At 38.4% G+C, this 19,278-nt stretch overlaps 2 protein-coding genes and 1 pseudogene across 4 annotated transcripts; 2 read left to right on the top strand and 1 right to left on the bottom strand.

Moving 5' to 3' along the window:
• The first annotated feature begins 343 nt into the window (after positions 1 to 343).
• Positions 344 to 1,843, top strand: LOC120426728 (uncharacterized). 3 transcript variants are annotated; one of them, XM_039591498.2, is made up of 3 exons: positions 344 to 760; positions 830 to 1,214; positions 1,270 to 1,843. In XM_039591498.2, exons 2-3 carry the CDS (start codon positions 1,122 to 1,124, stop codon positions 1,543 to 1,545), a joined length of 369 nt encoding a protein of 122 aa, XP_039447432.1. In that variant the 5' UTR covers positions 344 to 760; positions 830 to 1,121; the 3' UTR covers positions 1,546 to 1,843. The 3 variants fall into 3 exon arrangements, with proteins under 3 accessions (XP_039447432.1, XP_039447433.1, XP_039447434.1); XM_039591499.2 differs by having other exon boundaries at positions 344 to 734; XM_039591500.2 differs by having other exon boundaries at positions 344 to 677.
• A 2,698-nt stretch (positions 1,844 to 4,541) lies between these two features.
• Positions 4,542 to 6,574, bottom strand: LOC120426723 (hrp65 protein-like; annotated as a pseudogene).
• A 191-nt stretch (positions 6,575 to 6,765) lies between these two features.
• On the top strand, positions 6,766 to 12,100 carry LOC120426726 (eukaryotic translation initiation factor 2-alpha kinase 1-like). The gene is made up of 3 exons (XM_039591497.2): positions 6,766 to 7,004; positions 7,067 to 7,869; positions 10,606 to 12,100. Exons 1-3 carry the CDS (start codon positions 6,926 to 6,928, stop codon positions 11,911 to 11,913), a joined length of 2,190 nt encoding a protein of 729 aa, XP_039447431.1. The 5' UTR covers positions 6,766 to 6,925; the 3' UTR covers positions 11,914 to 12,100.
• The last annotated feature ends 7,178 nt before the right edge of the window (positions 12,101 to 19,278 follow it).

A 19,278-nucleotide genomic window follows, 5' to 3' on the forward strand; every position in this document is an offset into this window, starting at 1 on the left:
TGATGACAGTTTATTGTGAACGCACTCCAAATCACATCGCATTTAGATGCACGCCTTACTAGAACATACAATATTGGGTAATTTTAAAAAGTTTATGATTTAAATTTCAAATCTTTTTGAAAAAAATTAACAGATCTCTCGCTTACTTTTTCACAAGGTCCTATGAGCATAGGAAACTCATGGTGCATTGGTTGTTTTGAAAAAGTAATCTACACTCAAAGTAAAAAGTATCCTTTTTTCAAGTTCACCCGTCGTCACCCTTTAAAAGGGTATCGAAAATGTACTGAATTTGACATACCCTTTTAATAGGGTGACACCGGAGGGCTTTTGTTAATTTGATTATTATCCACCGGTGTCTACCGCGGTAAATGAAATACTTCATTTTGACATTTCCAGATACATTTTCGTGTAGCATGTTTTGTCACGCGGTGGGTACGTTCAGTGCTGCCGTTGTTGCAGCACCTTGTGAACGCTTCCCACAAACGTCAGTTTGACAAATAGAACTCAGTGAACGCACCCCATAAATGTCAATGGTGAATGACAACTGTCAGTTTTATATCAAAACAAATGTATTTCAATTTCTTCATTCTGCGCGTGCCAATTTTTCAAATTCTCGGGGCAAGACAGAAAGTTTTCCAACAAAGTGGAATCGGGGAAATCGTAAAGTTGTTCCTGCTGTAAGAGAGTTTTCAGCACATTTCGAGCGATTAGAACCAGCACCATTGCGAGACACCGTGTGGATGTTCCGGAACAATTTGAGGTTTGTGGCCGTGGATTCTCATTCCAAAAAGGTTCTTTCCAACTATTTCCCATGTTTTGTGTTTTTCAGCAATTCAAGGAATGCGTGAGTGCTGGCGGAAATCACGGAGCAGGGGGAATCTGCGCTGCAGGAGGAAATTTGGCAAGTGGTGCTGGTGGATATTAATTGAGGAAAGTACGCCGACTGTCTCGTCCACCGCGTCCTCACGGCGGTCCTCGACCTCGCCGAACCACCCGCACGAACCCCCGACGAACTCAGCCAGCTCGCCAACATCTGCAACGCGAAAAAGTACAACGCTAAACTGGCCGGCGATTCCAGCTCGCTGCTCTACTTCAAAAACTACCTCAAGAAGGCCAAGAGCATGGAAACGACTGCCGCCGTCTCGGACATTGGCCAGCAGCTGCTCGAGCTGGTGCTGATCACCACCGGGCACGTCTGCAAAGTTAGCTACAAGGTAAGCGCCACCAACCTCCTTCAAACCAACCCCCCTTTACACTTCACTATTTCAGCAACTCGCCAAGGTGTCGGACTTTAAGCTGACCGAGGACACCAAACCGTTCCGCCACTGTATGCTGCTGCCCAAGGACCGCAAGATCGGGCCCGCCGAGCTGCGGCTGTTTTCCGAGGTACGCGTCACCGTGCAACTGGTGAAGGAGGCGGTCACGGTGACGAGCGTGCTGCCGCCACTAGCGCAGATGCAGAGCAAGGAATCGTCGGTAGAAGCGCGAGCGGCAGATTTCGGAAGTAAAAAAGGATCGATGAAGATGATTCCTTCCAGTTTCTAGGCTATTAAAGTCAGCACCAGTGCAAACAAGCCTGTTATTCCGGAACCACAATTGTGAACTATTTATATGTAAATGTACACGTTATAAAATTGTGAACAAAATTTGTTTAATATGCTTTTTTACCAAAACCCAGCAATAAGTTTTTATTTGACTAAAATTTTTCGGGGGCTTTCATACGACCAAAGCGGCAATTTTGCATGATTAATTCTTTCAATAGCTTATATTTTTATAAACGCAATTTTTCAAAATAGTAAAAAAGTAACAAAAATCAGAAAAAAATCTTTTTTGAAAATGAAATTAAATAAATTGTTTTTAATATAATGCATCGTTTTCAAGTTTCAACCTTTTTAACCTTCTACTGCCCACATCTTGACCCAAATAATTTTTGAAATGGTTTTGGTAGGAGGATATTTTGAGCAACTTTTATTTTACAAAATACTTACCTTCTCTTGTTATATGATTTCTTAAACTAAATTTATTCAGATTTATTTATTGTTACAGTGGACTCTCTCGTTGTCGATATTGAAGGGACCGTTGGGAGCGGGAGTTATCAAATTATTGAACGGAAAATCAAAGCATGCTTCTTGAAGGGACTTAAAAATTTATTGACAGCTGGAGAAATATTGATATCGAGAAGATCGACAGCCAGAGAGTCGACTGTATCCAGGTTTTTAAGCGAAGATGGCGTTCGAATGTTGAACGTCCGAAATGTCAAAATCGCGCAAGAGCACCAACATTAGAAAAAAATGCGGCTGTCATGCCATGGCACACTTTTTTCGTAAAGTAGGTACCACTGCGTGATTTTGACATTCCGGGCGTTCACCATTCGAACGCCATTTTCGCTTAAAAAGCTGGATATGCATTTCTGGAGCAACATTTAAAAAGGGCGCATAAAAATTTCGATAGCAGCACTATTTTGCATATTCTGAGCCTAAAGGTAACTATTTCACAAAATCCGCAGTGTTAAAAGGTAGCTGGGTAGACCAGCTATTTTTCTGCAGAACGAGCCTTTTCAACATTTTAATTTTTGTATTTTTTTTTTTTAACCGGCTAAAACTTTTTGGGTGCCTTCCATATGACCAAAGAAGCCAATTTTCATGATTAGTTCATTTTTTTCATAAAAATTTAGGAGCAGTCAAAACAAAAATGGTATGTGAAAAATAAAAAATCTGAATCTTGATCGATTAGGTGTCTTTGGTAATGTTATAGGTATTGATGAGGACTACACAGAATTGTATTTATTGATGTTTTTGGGGACATAAAAAGCCATATTTTCATAAAATTATAGAAAGAGCAAATAATCTTTGACTAAGTCATGTTTTATTATTATTTTAAAAATACTTTATTTCAAAATTAAAATTTGAAAATCAAAAAAAAATTATTTGAGAATCCAACACATTTTTGATGAAGTGTGATCACTTTTGTGCAATTCTGTACCAAAAAACAAAAACTCAATTTCCCAAAATACGTATTTTTTTGATTTTCGAGATTTTTTGATATGTTTTAGAGGACAAAAGCCCGCAACTTTTGAGCCATAGTGAAGTATGGTCAAAAAATCTGCCACTGAGTTATGATTTTTTTATACAAAAAAATGAATTCAAGACAAACATTTTAAAAGGGCTAAACAATATTACGCTTTTTAGAAATGTTAGTCTTGATTAAAAAAAAATAAAAATAATAATCGAAAAGATTGGAAAATTTCACGAATGTTTCATGTTTTAACATTGGAAATCGGACCCTTTATCAAAAAATCTGTAAAGTACTTTCGATTTCAAATTAAATTTCACATAAAAAAATAAGGTCAATATTTTTTTTGAATGATTTTTTTTTCCAAAGATCAATATTTTTTCAAAAAAATCATAACTCGGTGCAGATTTTTTGACCATACTTCTCTATGGCTCAAAGTTGCGGGTTTTTGTCCCCTAAAACTTATCAAATAATCTCTAAAATTGGGAAATTGAGTTTTTGTGAAAAAAAAAGTTAATAAAAAAAAATCGGCTAATATTAAATATGTTAACCGTTGATTTCTTATGAAATGTTTTGCTCACAAAAAGATAAACGTTTAACTAGCGTTTTACAGTTCTTCTGCTGAAAAAAGTTTTTGGGAATATTGATTTTTAATCAAGTTTAATTCATTTGCGTTTTAGTGATGTGTCCAGTCACTTAGCAAAACAAACAGTTTGGAAATATTTTGACAAATAAAAGTATTTATTGAAATAACAGAAAAATCGACAAATGTTGCATAAATCGTGATTCGTGACGCTGCCAGGAGTAAAATAATCAATTTAATTCAAATCTCATAAATATTTATTGTTTTTAATAAGGCAGGAAAAGGGTTCTACCCTCCAATGGATTTTATATTTAACGCTTCCGTCACCAAGCCTGTAAATGATTTGGTAATACCGTATACCAGGGTGACATTGATAGGCTTACCATTTATTTTTGGAATATTTTCCAACTGTTAAGATTTTTCTTAAGATTATTATTTTTAAAACATGTACTAGGGTAGGCCGCACAAGGTCCATCAACTATTTTTGAATAAAAGTTTTTTTTTAAATAGTGCTTAAAAAAATAGTTGCGTTGAACATTCTTATTCTGAATTCCAGGGTGATTGATAGTCACAGTTTTCTTGTTGAAATCAGATTTAAGGTGTTCAAATTTTATTTTTACGTCGAATTTACAATTACTAAGGTTACTTATATAGTTTCTAAGAAAAAAAAATCAAATTTATATTTAGTTTACTAAGTTTATAAGCTTTTGAACAAAATACACATAAATTTTAGGTAAAATTGTTGAAAAGCCAAATTTTACCTGAAATTAGTTAAAACTAGTTTTCTTTATACAATTAACAATTAATTTACAAAGATGCCTATAAATTTGAAGATTTTTTAAAATTATATTTCAAAAACACATAATATTTTTAATTTACAAACTTATTTTAACTTCTCCTAGTTCAAAATTTTCCAAAGAATCCGAAAATGCATTCCGTTTTTCAATTTGAAATCATGTTCATTGAGAAAATCATGACACTTTGAGAATATTAAAATAATGCTAAATTATAGTTAACTTCAAGGTTAACTTACTATTTTATGAAAACTTCTTCTTGAAGTGCTTTGAACACTTCTCTGCCATAGTCAGTATTCCGTACGTATTTAATTTGTACTCTTCACTTAGCTGAAATATCTCAAATCTATCAGTCATCCCGTTTTACGGTATGTAGTTCCTGGTAACATTGCAAACATTGAAAAAACTTTTTCAAACTATCTAACATTTCAAAAAGCTTATTTAAGAACCTCAAAATAAATAACATTTGCGTGGTTTAAAAAAAAAACATTTTTGTATTTTTTTTTTAAATACAATAAGTTCACTCGTAGTTTTCGGTGTGGTTAATCCATTCTAAAGCCCAAAACCAAGGGTGGCCCATGCTGCATCCCTGGACCAGTCTGCCCCTTACCCCTAAAATCTTCTAACTCAAGAATTTGTTTAAAAAAACGAGTTCATCTTTCCAATGCTAGTTCAAGATCGAAAATTAGTTGGAAAAGGGATTTTTGGTGAAACTACAGATTAAAACTCGTCTAGAAGCGGAGTTGGTTTATGATGGCAAGTCGTCCAGCGAAAAGCGGCCAAGAGGCCTTTTCAACGCGAATGCCAAAACGACAATCTGGTGCAACACCATCAATGCGGCTGTTCGCCTTTCTCGAACGAGGAGTGACTTCGATATGATGTTTTTCCGCTTGGAAAACTACACCACCTTCCGTTCGGTAATGGTTCCGCTGGCGTTGGCGGGTGGTCGTTGCTGCCTGGCGGGATGCGCTGTCGAAGTGTTTCTTCCGCGAGCAACTTAATCTGGAAGCGGGCCAGCGCCAGAACATAGAAAACGATCTGGAGCTGCTATCCTGTGTGGTTTACGTCCAATGTTACCACCGTCTACCATGCCACCTTCACCGCATGGACCTCCAGAACCTTGTTCCTGTCCCGGTCCCTGCTGGTCTGGCTGGTCGGGCAGACCTTCTTGAAGCTGCTGCTGCTGTTGCTGCTAGCCTTGCTGTTGGTCCTGCTGCTGCTCCATTTCGTGGTTATGAAACCGAGACTGCCTCTTTCGTCCTCCGTGGCCGTAGTCGCGAACCTCCCATCCGAAGCTGTTATTACGATTTCCACCGCCACCACCACCTCCCTGGTTCATCATATCGAAGAATTTGTTACGGTTATTGAAGCTGTTGTTGCCTTGAAAGCCCATTCGCTGGTCGGACATTTGCTGCTGAAGTCGCTCGCGGGAATCGATGACGAAGTGTTCCTTCATCTCCCACTCGGTCTTTTTGCAGTCCTTGTCCAGTTCCCGCATGCGGGTTGTTCACGCAGCTACTGGATCTCGTGATCGTGGCGGGCAAACTCCATCTGCGCCTCGAGCTTCTCCTCCGCCATGACCTCACACTTTAGTGCCTCGACTTGGCAAGTTATTTCATCGAACAGTCTACCAGGTTGATCTTGCGGATGCTCGGCTCCGGGAGTGCATGGGCGTACGAGCGATGTACGTCCAAACAGACCAATTCGGCATACCGGAAATCTAGAAACAAACCGTAAATCTTCAATTTGAGCAAAACTGCAAAATAAACACAACCTACCGCTCAGCATGCGCAAATCGGATCCCAAACTGGTCAGCAGCTAGCTCACCCACTAGCCAAGTATGAGCCAGCAGATAGCGGCCACGGAGGTTTAGCCGCACAACAGCGGTCAGCGCCAGGCCACGGAACGGAAGCGACAACTCCAGGGACCAATCTGCTGCTCGGAATGACTTGCTTTGACAAATACCTCAAACACCGCCAAAAAACAACAAAACAAACAGCTGTCAAAATCTACCGCTTTGGTGAGCTGCTGCACCCAGCTTTTTGTGTGGTGAGCCTGATCAATGTTTTGGTGGAATTTCAGCAGAGAAATGTTTCATTTGAAATATTCTGAAATGTGTCATGCGACACCCGCGCGTCGCATGAAGTATTTCAAGAAAATCCACCGCGGTTAACCGCACTCAAATTAACAAAAGCCCTCGGGTGAACTTTAAAAAAGGATAGTGTAATTTTTCTACACAGCTCTGTGTTAAATGGATTTATCGTGCATGTTAGCGTGCATGATCGGATCACGTTCACAGAGCTTTGTGTACAACGTGTGCCGAATTCTGAATGCGACCCTGTCGTTGTTCAGAACTGTCAGAATCTTCCTTTTCCGGCGTTTTGTTTTGGTTCCTTCTTCCGCATGAAGAGTATTCGTGCTTTCAGATGGCAAAATTTCCCAACAATCGCAAAAATTGGCTATACTTTTCAAATTAAAATTTAAAAAAATTGATATGCTTTAGTGAAAAGTAGTGCGCAAATTGCGTGCGAAGACAATGGAATCCGACGCCGACAGTGACGACGACTTTGGCCCGGACTGGGACGAGCTGGAGACGATAACGAAGTTTGACGGAGGTTTGCGGTTTTCTGGAACAATCGATAAATTTGAAACTAATGTTTCGTTTTGCATTTTTCAGTAGGTTCCGGTGCGGTCAACCTGTCCTCGGTGACCCGCGCCTCCACCGAACTAGTCGGCAATGGCCTGCACAGCCGCTTGGCCGCCAAGGCCAGCACTCCGGTTTCTCTGCTGGTGGAGTCTTTGGTGCAGCAGCTGTGCGCTCTGCTGGACCCGGACCCCAAACGGTCCCAGGAGCTGTACAACACGATCTGCGAGCGTCTTCACGCGGTCAACCTGATTGACGAAACGTACGCCATGGGCGAGTTCGAAATGATGCGAAGTCAGTACCAAAAGGCGCTGTATCAGCTGGTCAGCATCGCTCGCGGTCAGAACCTGCCCGTTCCGGTGGCCCTCGAGAACATGTGGCCACTGCAGCCACAGCCGACCGTCGGGTTGGAGTGGTCTCGGTACCATCGGGAGTTCACCGAGCTTGGGTTCATCGCCGGAGGGGGCTTTGGAAAAGTGTACCGCGCTCGGAACAACCTGGACGGTGGAGTGTACGCGGTCAAGAAGATTACGATCCGTTCGACGACCATCAACAACGTGTTGGTGCACCTGGCGGAGGTGAAGACGCTGGCCAGTCTGAATCACATCAACATTGTGCCGTACAAGGCGGCCTGGTTGGAACCGTTGTTGGCGAATGCCGGTCGTGGGAGGAATGATAGCGGAGGTGGGGGTGATGGGAACGGGGTGGACGGAGAGAATGGAAGGTCCACGATGGATGATGATGAGGATGAGGACGAGGAGGAAGAGGAGGATGATGACGACGATGTGGAAAGCAGTGGAGGAGTTTCGTTTAGCTTGAGGTCGATCACGCATCAGGTGAGTTGAAGTGTTGAAACTCTCGGTAAATTATTTTGTTGATTTAGATGAATTTTTCGTTTTATGAAATGCCTAGGTTGTGAATTCCTTTTTTAATCAAATGAGTCACTTTTAATCATTTTTGAAAATGTGGTTTGAACTGATTGAAAAAATACAAAAATATTTTTTCATATTTTTTTTATATTTTGCAAATTTTAGTATCTAGTCTTTAACTCGAATTTTTCGCTTAATTTGCTTGATCAAATCATCAACACTTCAATAAAATTTTAATTTTAAAAATGTAGTAATTGGCAGTGTTAATTTTCAATGTTTTTAATTTGTGTATTAATTCTTGAAAATATGCAAGGCCTGTGCAAATTTAATTCAACTAAAAAGTTATATTAAAAAGGTTCATACTGAAAAAACTTGTAAAATTGATTGTAAAATACATACAACTACAAACATGAAGGTAAACAATAAAAAACAATAAACTACAAAATAAAACTTAAAAACTTGAAAACAAAAAAAAAAACAATCAAAAACTTATAATACTTGGAATACTTAAAATACTTAAAATACTTAAATACTAAAAATACTTAAAATACTTAAAATACTTAAAATACTTAAAATACTTAAAATACTTAAAATACTTAAAATACTTAAAATACTTAAAATACTTAAAAAAACTTAAAATACTTGAAATACTTGAAATACTTGAAATACTTGAAATACTTGAAATCCTTGAAATACTTAAAATACTTAAAATACTTGTTCAACTTGACAACCTTAAAAAACTTGAAAATCTTAAAAACCTGAGAACTGAAAAAACTTAAAAAACTTGAAAAGCATAAAAACACTTAAAAAACTTAACATTTTTTTGAAAATCTTAAAAAAAAACTAAAAAAAGCTTTAAAAAACTTTAAACAGAAATTAATAAAAACTTTTACAAAACTTAAAAAACTTGAAATAAAACATAAAACAAATCTTTCAAAACTTAAAAAAAACTGAAGACTTTTGAAAAAACTTTGAATAGGCTTTGAAAATATAAATACTTTATAAACTGAACAAACTACCTGAAAAACCTGACAAACTTGAAGAACTCAAAAAACTTTAAAACCTTTTTGAAATACGTTAAAAATTTAAACTTTAAAAGCCTGAAAAGAAATTAAACGAGATTTAAAAAACTTTGAAAACATAAAAAAAAGTTAAAACCGTTAACTATAAAAACATAGAAAACTAAAAAAAAAAACAAAAAACTTAAAAAATTAAAAATTTTATATTTTTGTAGACCTCAAAACTAAAAACTTAAAATTTGTTCTGAAAATCTAACAAAAGCTAAAAAAACCTGTATAAAACCTAAAAAACAATTAAAAAAATAACATTAAAAACTTGAAGAGTTGAAAATCTGGAAAACCCTAAAAAATCTAAACTTTAACAACTTGAAAAAATTAAAAACCAAAAAAAAAATAAAAAAAAAGCTTTAAAAATTTTAAACCTTTCAAAATTTTTAAAAACTTGAAAAAAAACTTTGAAAACTTGAAAACTTAAAAGAACTGAAAAAAAAAACATAAAAAACAACTTTTTGAAAAACGTTAAAAACTTTTAAAAAAACCTTAACTTTAAAAACTAAGAAAAATTATAAAAAAATTAAAACCTTAAACAGTTCAAAAACTTAAAAAACATTAAAATCTCAAAAAACTTATTGAAAGTCTTTCTTAAAACTTAAAAAAACTTCAATTGAAAAAAACTTTAAAAACTAAAATCCTAAATCCTAAAAAACCTTAACATTAAAAACTTTGAAAAAATAAAAAAAAAACAAAAAAAGATAAAATAAACTTTAAAAAATTAAAAACTTGAAAAACCTAAATAATTCGAAAAACTTTATAAACTTTTAAAAGTTTTAAAAACCTTAACTTTAAAATCTTGAAAAACTTAAAAAATAAAAAAAAACTTGAAAACTTAAAAAACTTTTTGATAATCTTCAAGGCCGTTGCAAATATTCCCCCCCCCCTTCAAAATTGGTCCGAAAATTCAGGGGGCAAAAAAATATTTTTTCAAAAAATTTCAAAATTTCAATGGAAATAAAAGTCTAATCAACTGAGAACAATCTTAAATGCCTTTTTCTGCATTGATAATCATATTTAACATGTTTGGACTCGTTTGAAAATATTTTGAACTTTTGTGAAATTACAATGTACAGCACCGCAAAAACTTTTTCTTCTCGCAAAAATAACATTTTCGTCAGTATTTAGAAATTTTGGAAATCAATGATTGCAAAACAACTGGCCGGTGATGATGCATTTTAAATCACATTTTTCATTGAAATGTTGACTCCGTGGCCTGTAGTTTCAATTTTTAGCTTTTTTTATTTTTAAACGCTTAAACAACTTGAAAAACTTGAAAAAATTAAAAAAAAAACTTAAAAAAAACTGTATAAAACTTTAAAAACTTTAAAAACTTTAAAAACCTAAAAACGTAAAAAATAAAAAAAAAACATTTAAAAAATTCAGCTTAAAAAAACTTGAAACAATTGAAAAAAATGAAAAACTCAAAAAAAAATTAAAAATTAGAAAAAATTAAAAAAACCTAAACTTTACAAACCTGAAAATCTTTTAAAGCTCTTAAAACACCTACCTAAGCTTTAAAAACCTGAAAAACTTGAAAATCTTGCAAAACTAATGCTTGAAAAACTAATACTTGATAAACCTTGATTTTTTTTTAACTGAAAAAACATTTTAATTTAATTTTTAATTCCAGTCCAAACCGCGCACCCGCCGTCGAACCCTTTCCGACTCGCTGAAACTCCAGGACGAGACGACGGACGATTTCATCCACTTTGAGCACAGCCAGCCCAACAGCATCGACGGACAGGACCGCTCCTCCAAGTCCAAGTCGAAATCCTCGTCCCGAGATCGCCAGCTGGCCGAGCTGGAGGACGCCCGCGGAAGTGTCCTAAGCGTGGAGGAAACGCAGCCCCACGTCAAGCTCAAGTGGGCCACGCTGTACATCCAGATGACGCTTTGCCATTTGACGCTGAGGGAGTGGTTGGACGACCGGAACCGGTTCGGGTGTTTCGAGGAGTTTTACAGTGGGTTTGTGCGGAGTCGCCGGCCGGACTTTGTCGCGAGTACCATTCCGAAGAATTCTTTTTGTCGGCAGAGCTCGCAGCTGAGCGGGATTGGATGTTCTGGTAATGAAGAACCTAGTCCGGTTCAGGACGACCGGACGGCCAACAGTTCGCCACAGCATTTGGACGTCGTAACGGACGTTCTGCATCAGCTGCTAAACGGGCTGACGTACATTCACTCCCGAGGCATCGTCCACCACGACATCAAACCGAGCAACATCTTCGTCAGCGTCAACGATCACGACAAGTCGATTTCGATCCAACTGGGCGACTTCGGGTTGGCCTGCCCACTGCAGAGTTCCCACACCGGTGCCGGCTTCGGAACTCCACTGTACGCCGCCCCAGAACAACTGGAAGGCAAATGTGACCCCAAGTCAGACATTTACTCGCTTGGAATCATCCTCCTCGAACTGCTAATCTCCCTCGACACCGACATGGAGCGGGCCGAGATGATCAAGCAGGTTCGCGAGGGTCACTTCCCGCGGGACCTCGACCCCGAGTACAGTGCCCTGCTGAAGAACCTGCTGAACAAGCGACCCCTCAAACGTTTAGACACATTCGCCCTCACCGAAGCCGTCAACTGCATGAAGCTCAACCGGGACAAGGTCATCTCCCAGCTGCGGCGAAGTCTAACGCTGCAGGGAGAGCAGCTGCAGGAGCTGCAGAACCAGGTCGAGCAGCATCGCCGACAGCGGCAGGAATCGCTGGAGGAGATCGGACAGATGGAGCTGCGAACGAGCGAGACGTTGATCGTGAAGGAGCAGGAATTGATCATCAAGACGATGGAGATTGAAAGTAAGGAGCAGCAGTTGCGGTTTAAGGATATCGAGTTGCGGAATAAAGACGAGGAGATTTTGCGACTTCGGGAGCTCCTGCGGAGCTACCAGGAGAAGAAGGACGACGATGAGGGGAAGGAGGGCGGTTCGGAGCGAATGTAATCCAAGTTATGTGTTCCTGCCTTAATTAGTTCAGTAAGTTTTGTGATGTGCGTTTTTTCTTTTCATGGAGGTCGACGACGACAGGAGAAGATTACATGTTTCATTAAGTCATTTTCCATTATTTGATTGCGAAATGTAATTTAGTGCGAGTGAGCAAGGAAGCAATAAACCAAATGTTTGCTTGATATTTTTTGAAATGTTTGATTTGATTATTGAGAAAATCTATATTTAAGTAAAAAACTCCAGTCTTCGGTATAAAGGAATCTCTGTTTACTCATAGAATCCCTTCCACCGCAGAATTCAAACTAACTAAAAAACTTTTGGTACCCGAACATGGTCATCGCTGAAAAATTAAATTATCGGTGCTAAGACTTCAAAACGTTCACGATTTTAAAAACGACTCCTAAACAAGCTTCAAAACAAAGTTTATAAAAAAAAATCTTCATCCAATAGTATTACGTTTAGCCAGTTCCAATCTCCATTAAAAAAACAACCTCAAAGCTCTGCAGAAAAAAAAAATTATGGTATAAGCAGGAGCAAACGTGAGCCAGCTCGCGTAGCGCTCCTCCGAATGAGCGAAAAATGCTCGCTTATGAGCGAATGAGCGCTCAACATCGCAACACTGGTTTAGAGAGATGATATGTCCTAAATAATGTGTTTTAATATTTTGAATGATCAAAATGTGTTTTTTTTTATGGTGAAAAAGGCAGCTAGGATTTTTTTGGGGGCCTTCCCTATGACCAAAAAAGCCACTTGTGTCGTTTGTTTACCAAACCTGTTTCTTTTGACGGAATTTTCTTATCAGTTTGGTTTTTTCGGCAAAATTGTAGATCATATAGGTGTAATGAAGACTATTCAGAAAAATATGGTAAAAGAAAAAAAATAAAAAATTTAAAATAACAGTTTTCAACAAAATACAATTTCCCAAAATCCGTATTTTTTTATTTAAGAAATTTCTCGATACGTTTTAGGGGACAAAAACCGCAACTTTCGAGCCATAAATTTAGCCGCCGAGATATGATTTTTTTTATAGGACAGTACATATAATTTCGGAAAATAGAAATGTCAGTTTTAAAAATAAAATCAAATTTGTAATCGGAAAGTACTTCAAATATGTCGTATTGAAGTGCTTAGTTTTAAGGATGTAATCACTTAAAGTTTAATTTTAACTTAAAAATTTAAGTTTTTCTATTTCTTTTTAAATAATTTCCATCATTGTCTATTCCTGAAATATTTTTTACATTGATGATTGGACCTATTGAGAAATTATCTTATCTTTTTAAAACTTCTAAAAAAACAAAAAAAAACATCAATTTTCCTTTTTCATTTTTTCACTTCAACTGAAATGCACTGAATTTTTTAAAAAAAGAAAAGATAATTTCTCAATCAGTTGTAAAATGAGGATTTATTAAATGATACAAGGAAATATTTTTCTTCGCAAAATTTTAACTTCAAGAGGCCATATCTCAGCAATCATCTCTCCAATCAACAAAGTTCTTAAAGGGAATTGGAAGCTGGGCAAAGTCATACCAATTTTGAAGCATCAAAAAGATCCAACATCGCCAACAAGCATTCATCGCCGACAGCTTGCTCAGAGCAGACGTGTTGTGACGTGCGCGCTAAAGGCAACGTTGCGTGCCTCGAGTTGTTTGACAGATGGAGGTGGAAGAGACCGAAGAGACCTCCGAGGCGGATGATTTCCAAATCATCCCCGGAAATCGGAAGCGGAAGAAGACCCCTGAGATCACCGGAGCTGTCGTCGGAGAAGGAAAAGTGGAGCAGAATGTGCTCAATAACAACAAGTTCAGCCCGCTAGCGGAAAACGAAAACAACAACAATGTCAGCCCAGCAGGAGGAGGAGACGCCCCGGCGGTTTCACCACCCGGCCAGTCGGCAGGCAAACAAAAGCAACCACCTTTGGTGGTGAAGAACACCACAGATTTTTACAAGCTCGTGGCGATAGTGGAAAGTTGTAAATTTGGTTTCAACCCGATTTACAAACTAACCCGATTTGGAACCAAGGTGACCTGCTTCTCTGTCAAAGATTTTGACAAGTTGCAGGAGCTCCTCAAGAGGAAGAAAGTGGAATTCTACACCCACGAACGACAAAGCGAACGAAATCATCGGGTGGTTCTTCGTGGTTTGCCTGATGAACTGAAACCGGATGAGGGCAAGTACCTGCTAAAGAGAGATCTCAAGCTGGACGCGCTGGAGGTGCTTATCATCTAGCGGAAGGAAAAGTCCACCGTGGACGAAACTCCATACATTGAAGGTTGTGGCAAGCACTATCATATGGTGGGAGGCCTACCGGAACAAGCGGCCGAACGTGACCCAGTGCAGGAACTGCTTGCAGCTGGGTCATGGAACCAGGAACTGTCACCTCAGGGGGAGGTGCAACAACTGTGGGGGTCCCCACAAGACGGACGAGTGCAAAGTCCAAGAAGCCGTTCCGAAGCGGTGTGCCAACTGCTCTGGAGCCCACGAAGCCACGGACCGCCGCTGCCCTAAGCGTGCTGACTTCATCCTGAGGCGCCAGCAGGTGTCGAAACCGAAACCGCCGGCAAGGAAGGCGGAGAAGCAGAGTCCAGCAGTTCCGGCGTTCACGCCGGCGGAGTTCCCTCCGTTGCCGGGCGCAGTCCCGGACGGAAAATCGAAGGATCGCCCTCGCCCCGCAGGAAGCAGCCAAGGAAGCTCCCGAGACGGTGGAGCCACGAAAGAGGAAGCCGGGGAGGTGCTCTACAGTTCTGCTGAGCTGTGGGGCATTTTCTCCGAGTACATGGGCAGGTTCAAAACCTGCAAGACCCGCTTGGACCAAGTAACCCTCGTCAGTTACATGATCTCCAAGTATGGAATTTAAGGAGCTGTTTTTGTTTTTTTTTTTGTTATTATATATTGTTTTACTGATCCTCGGTCCCAATCTGGTCACAGCACCTGATAAAAATAAGTTAAGAAAAAAAAAAAAATCGCCAACAAGTTATCGTCCCATTAGTCTTTTGAGTAGTCTGTCCAAACTCTTTGAGAAGGTCATCTATTCAAGGCTTTTGGATTTTACCAACGAAAATAATATAATTATGAATGAGCAGTTTGGCTTCCGTAAGGGACATAATACTGCTCATCAGCTTACGAGGGCAACTAAAATCATCAAGCAGAACAAGCTTGAGTCTAAATCAACTGCTATGGCTTTGTTGGATGTTGAGAAGGCTTTTGACAATGTTTGGCATGATGGTTTCGCTTCGCTTCGCTTCGCTTCGCTAGGAGACGGTGATTTTAGCGGATTGCAGACTGGATTTTCGCCATGTGATGTGATGATTGTCTAAGCCCAAGTTGCCTAGGAATCGATAATTGGGAATAGAACCAATTCCACCTGAACCAGATTCTCACCACCATGGCAGCCGTCCATTGCCGGCCGCTCCCATCTCCACCGCGCACCAGGGACAAGGAAAGGGAATTGGAAGACGGGAAGTGTTGATGCTCCACTTTTTTAAGAGTATTAAGGGAAAATCTCCACGGTATCCTCAAGTAAGTTTCGCTTGGAGTTGGACGGTTTTTGGGAAGGTGAATGGTCTGAGGAGCCACCCTAGGCGAGTGGTAACGACCTTTGGCATTGTTGTTCGAATTCTTCGTGTGTTCTCATTTCTAATGGGAATGCTTTCAATTCTTCTCATCTCTTATTGGATGAATTCTATCAGTCGCCCAGGCTATTCATAGCGAGGTATTTTTAGATTCAATTTCAACTGCGCTTGCAAATCTTGCATGCAATCTTGTTTGAGTTCTGATGTTCAACTTGCATTCAATGCGATTCTAAGTCCGATTCTTGGATTCAACTATACCAGTCTGATTCCTCCTCAAGCTACCAATGCTCCACGGTTAAGTGGAAAGCATTTTGCTTACCAATCCTAAGGACAGGGGATCGAACCCCGCCGTGAGCTTGAAGTTTTTTCATTAATTCCAAATTCAATGAGTCCAGAACTTTCTCGTTGGGAGCAGATGGGTATCGAACCCAGAACCATTCGCTTATAAAGCGAACATCGTAACCATTCAGCCACGACCGCTCCGACAATGTTTGGCATGATGGTTTGATACATAAACTGTATTTGTACGGTTTTCCAATGTATCTTATCAAAATTATCCAGCACTATCGTTCGAAGAGATCGTTCAGGGTTTTTCTGAATGGGATTGCTTCTGGATTATTCAACATTGATGCTGGGGTTCCCCAAGGAAGTATTCTAGGCCCACTTCTGTACAACATTTTTACATCTGATTTGCCTACCCTTCCTGGTAATGGTGTGTTGTCACTTTTTGCTGATGACACTGCCGTTATTTATAGGGGTAAAATAACCAGATATTTAGTTGGCCGTCTTCAGAAGGGTCTTGACGTTCTTTCCGAATACTTTGGCGACTGGAAAATTCGGATAAATGCAGCCAAAACTCAAACCATCATTTTTCCTCTTTCCAAATCGGCCAGATTTGTCCCAAAGATGATGTTTTGATTAAAATGAATGATGTTTCGATACCCTGGTCAAAGGAAGTTGTCTACTTAGGTCTCATACTTGACTCGAAACGTAGACAAAATATTGAACAAGTGCAGCATTCTCATCAGGTGCTTACACCCTTTAATTAACAGAAAATCAAAGCTTTCTTTGAAAAATAAGTTAGCAGTATACAAACAAATAATTTACCCCGTTATTGAGTATGCAGTACCTGTTTGGGAGTGTTGCGCTAGAACTCATAAATTGAGGCTCCAGCGTGTCCAAAACAAAGTACTCAAAATGGTTTTGAATGTTCCTGGCTGGACAAGATCAAGTGAGATTCATGGATTAGCAGAAGTAAAAATGTTGGATCAGAAGATTCAAGAAAAATGTTTGAAATTCAGGGAAAAATGTGCTATTTCTGAACTGCCGTTTTACGGCGATATGATGTATACGCCATTGAGGTGATTTTGCTGTAGACACGATTTTCTGTTTTTGTTCATTTTTTCAATTTAAATTGACTAATTTGAGGTCTGCTCTGTAGAAACTGTTAAAAAGTACAATAAAAATGTGGCCCCTACAAAATTTCTTGTACGCAACGTCACGCTTTCTCAAAACCCCCCTCTTCCCTCAGAACGTGACGTACTTTATGGATGATGCCTAATGGAAGCCCCCTTAGGAATTAAATCGAAATAATGTAATAAAATATTGCCCAATCTGGATTTGGTCCCAAAACCTCAAATCAACAGTATTGAATTTGACTTCTATCAATTCTCAATGTATACATACATCATGATGAGTAAAATTGGCGTATACATCATTGTTTGTTTGCTTAATAAAATGGGCCCCAGAGCAGTTTTTTGAAAAATTCTTTCGTCAGGAGGTACAGTCATCCCACATATTCGGAACACCCACAAATTCGGAACACTTTTGTGATAATTTGTCAATATCATGCCAAAAGCATCTTTTCAGGTGACCCTTCTATTTTTAGGACCTTTATTTGGACATTCTCTTGCTATTTCACTAGTAAAAGTAGTTCTTTTTGAACAAAAAACTGCATTTCGAGACTATTTTATTCAGAGCAGCAAAACACTGCCTCCAAATTGCCTGTTCCATAATTGTGGGATGTTATTGTGCCTCTCACAATTGTGGAACACCTGAATTTAACAGATATTTTCACAAAGAAAGTTGTAAGACCATTTTAAAGCATTATTAAGCTTTAGTTTCATTGTTTCCAGTGTTTGAAGTCATTATTTTGTAGAAAATATGTACTCCTGGAGAGAATCAAAGTTTGTTTACATCCGTAAGAAAAAAGTGTTCCGAATTTGTGGATTTCAAGGGTCAAAGTTTTTCTTCAAAAACTTGATATAAAAGTTAAAATTTGCCGTTGTTCGATACAGCATTCGAAAGATCGCAAGAAATGCTTTCAAATGAATCATTAAGTTCAATTATCGATTTTCTATGATTTTTGGAACATTGGCCGATCTGTAAACTGTTCCGAATATGAGGGATGGCTGTATGTACACAGAAAAAAAAATCGTGGTAATATTACATCTGGGAAGGGGTACATCTTTTATGTCAGAAAAAAGCTTTAATTTTACCTCTAGAAATGTGTAAAATTACCTCATATATGATGAAAATTTACCACATATAAGGTATAAATTGGTGCCTAGCCGAAAGAATATTATTAGGAACTATTTTTTGCGTTGAGTGCAAAAACATAAATTTTTAGAAGTTCAAACAGAAACAATTTTCCGAAATGTTTGAATTTATTTTTAATAGATTTTTATAGCACTTCGGCTATTTTTTTTGCAACATAAAAAATATGTTTTGAGCAATCTGGAACTCAGTACAGGCCTCTAAACTCCGTTTTTTAAATGGCCATTTATTACAAATCAATGTTTTGAAAAAATGTAATTCAGCCGCAAATCAGATTAGGCCAAAACATGATTGATAGACCAATCCTATTGGTAATTTAAGTTTTCACAACTTTACTAAAATCAAATTTGTATTTTCTTTTTTTTAAGTTTTTGTCTTTCATAAAGAAAGGTCGGGGTGGGAGAGAACTCAGTCAAGAAAAGCTGTGTCTTAAATTCTAAATTTCTAAAATTCTAAGATTTTTAAATTCTAAAATTCTAATTTCATGCGACCAAAAAAACAAGCAAGAATTTATTTTGCAGTAATATTATAGTTTTTTGGTGTTGGCACCAACTGTTGGAATCACTGATCGATTTAACATATTATAACTATTTGAAGTCTAAAACGCGTTTTCATCCCATATCGAGAAATAATTATCTTAATAAGTATTTATCAAGCAAGTTTCTGCCAAATCATTTTTAAAATAATTTATTTAAATCGTAAGAATTTGCAAATTGGGTGGAATTTTTTTTTGTTCCGATTCACCCAGATAACAGTTAAGTGACTAAAAAAACTAAAACTAAATATAGAAAATTACTTACCCAAACAAACTGATGCAAGCAGCAGTCAAGTTCCATGAGATATCATCACACTTGATATATTCACCTAAAAAATTACAAAATTTTTAACAAAGTGTCATGTTCATAAGACAAAAAATACTTATCTAAGGCCTCGTTGTCCTCGTTTATTGGTGGAAAGAATGATCGTCGAGTTGTCACCGGTTGTTATGACAATCGACGGAATCTGCCACGAATGTTGGACGCACGAGCATCCCAAACTCCCGGACGCGACGACTGGCAACTTCCTCCAAGTGGTCCAGAAGAAACACCAAAACACGCACACACACGTACCCACTTCTAACGCAGACGACGGCAACGGAATCTGCCACGAATGTTGAACGCCGGAGCGACCCAATTGGCCCAAACACCCGGACGCGACGACCGGCTGCTTCCTCTCACTGGACCGGAAGAATCAACAA

The sequence above is a fragment of the Culex pipiens genome, chromosome 2, assembly GCF_016801865.2.
Source record: "Culex pipiens pallens isolate TS chromosome 2, TS_CPP_V2, whole genome shotgun sequence".
NCBI classification, from domain to species: Eukaryota; Metazoa; Arthropoda; class Insecta; order Diptera; family Culicidae; genus Culex; species Culex pipiens.

Coding starts and splice junctions, on each gene's coding strand:
- LOC120426728 (XM_039591498.2), top strand. CDS start 1,122: ATGGAAACGACTGCCGCCGTCTCGGACATTGGCCAGCAGCTGCTCGAG. Junction 1,215..1,269: donor TCTGCAAAGTTAGCTACAAG/GTAAGCGCCACC, acceptor TCACTATTTCAG/CAACTCGCCAAGGTGTCGGA.
- LOC120426726 (XM_039591497.2), top strand. CDS start 6,926: ATGGAATCCGACGCCGACAGTGACGACGACTTTGGCCCGGACTGGGAC. Junction 7,005..7,066: donor GATAACGAAGTTTGACGGAG/GTTTGCGGTTTT, acceptor TGCATTTTTCAG/TAGGTTCCGGTGCGGTCAAC. Junction 7,870..10,605: donor TGAGGTCGATCACGCATCAG/GTGAGTTGAAGT, acceptor TTTTAATTCCAG/TCCAAACCGCGCACCCGCCG.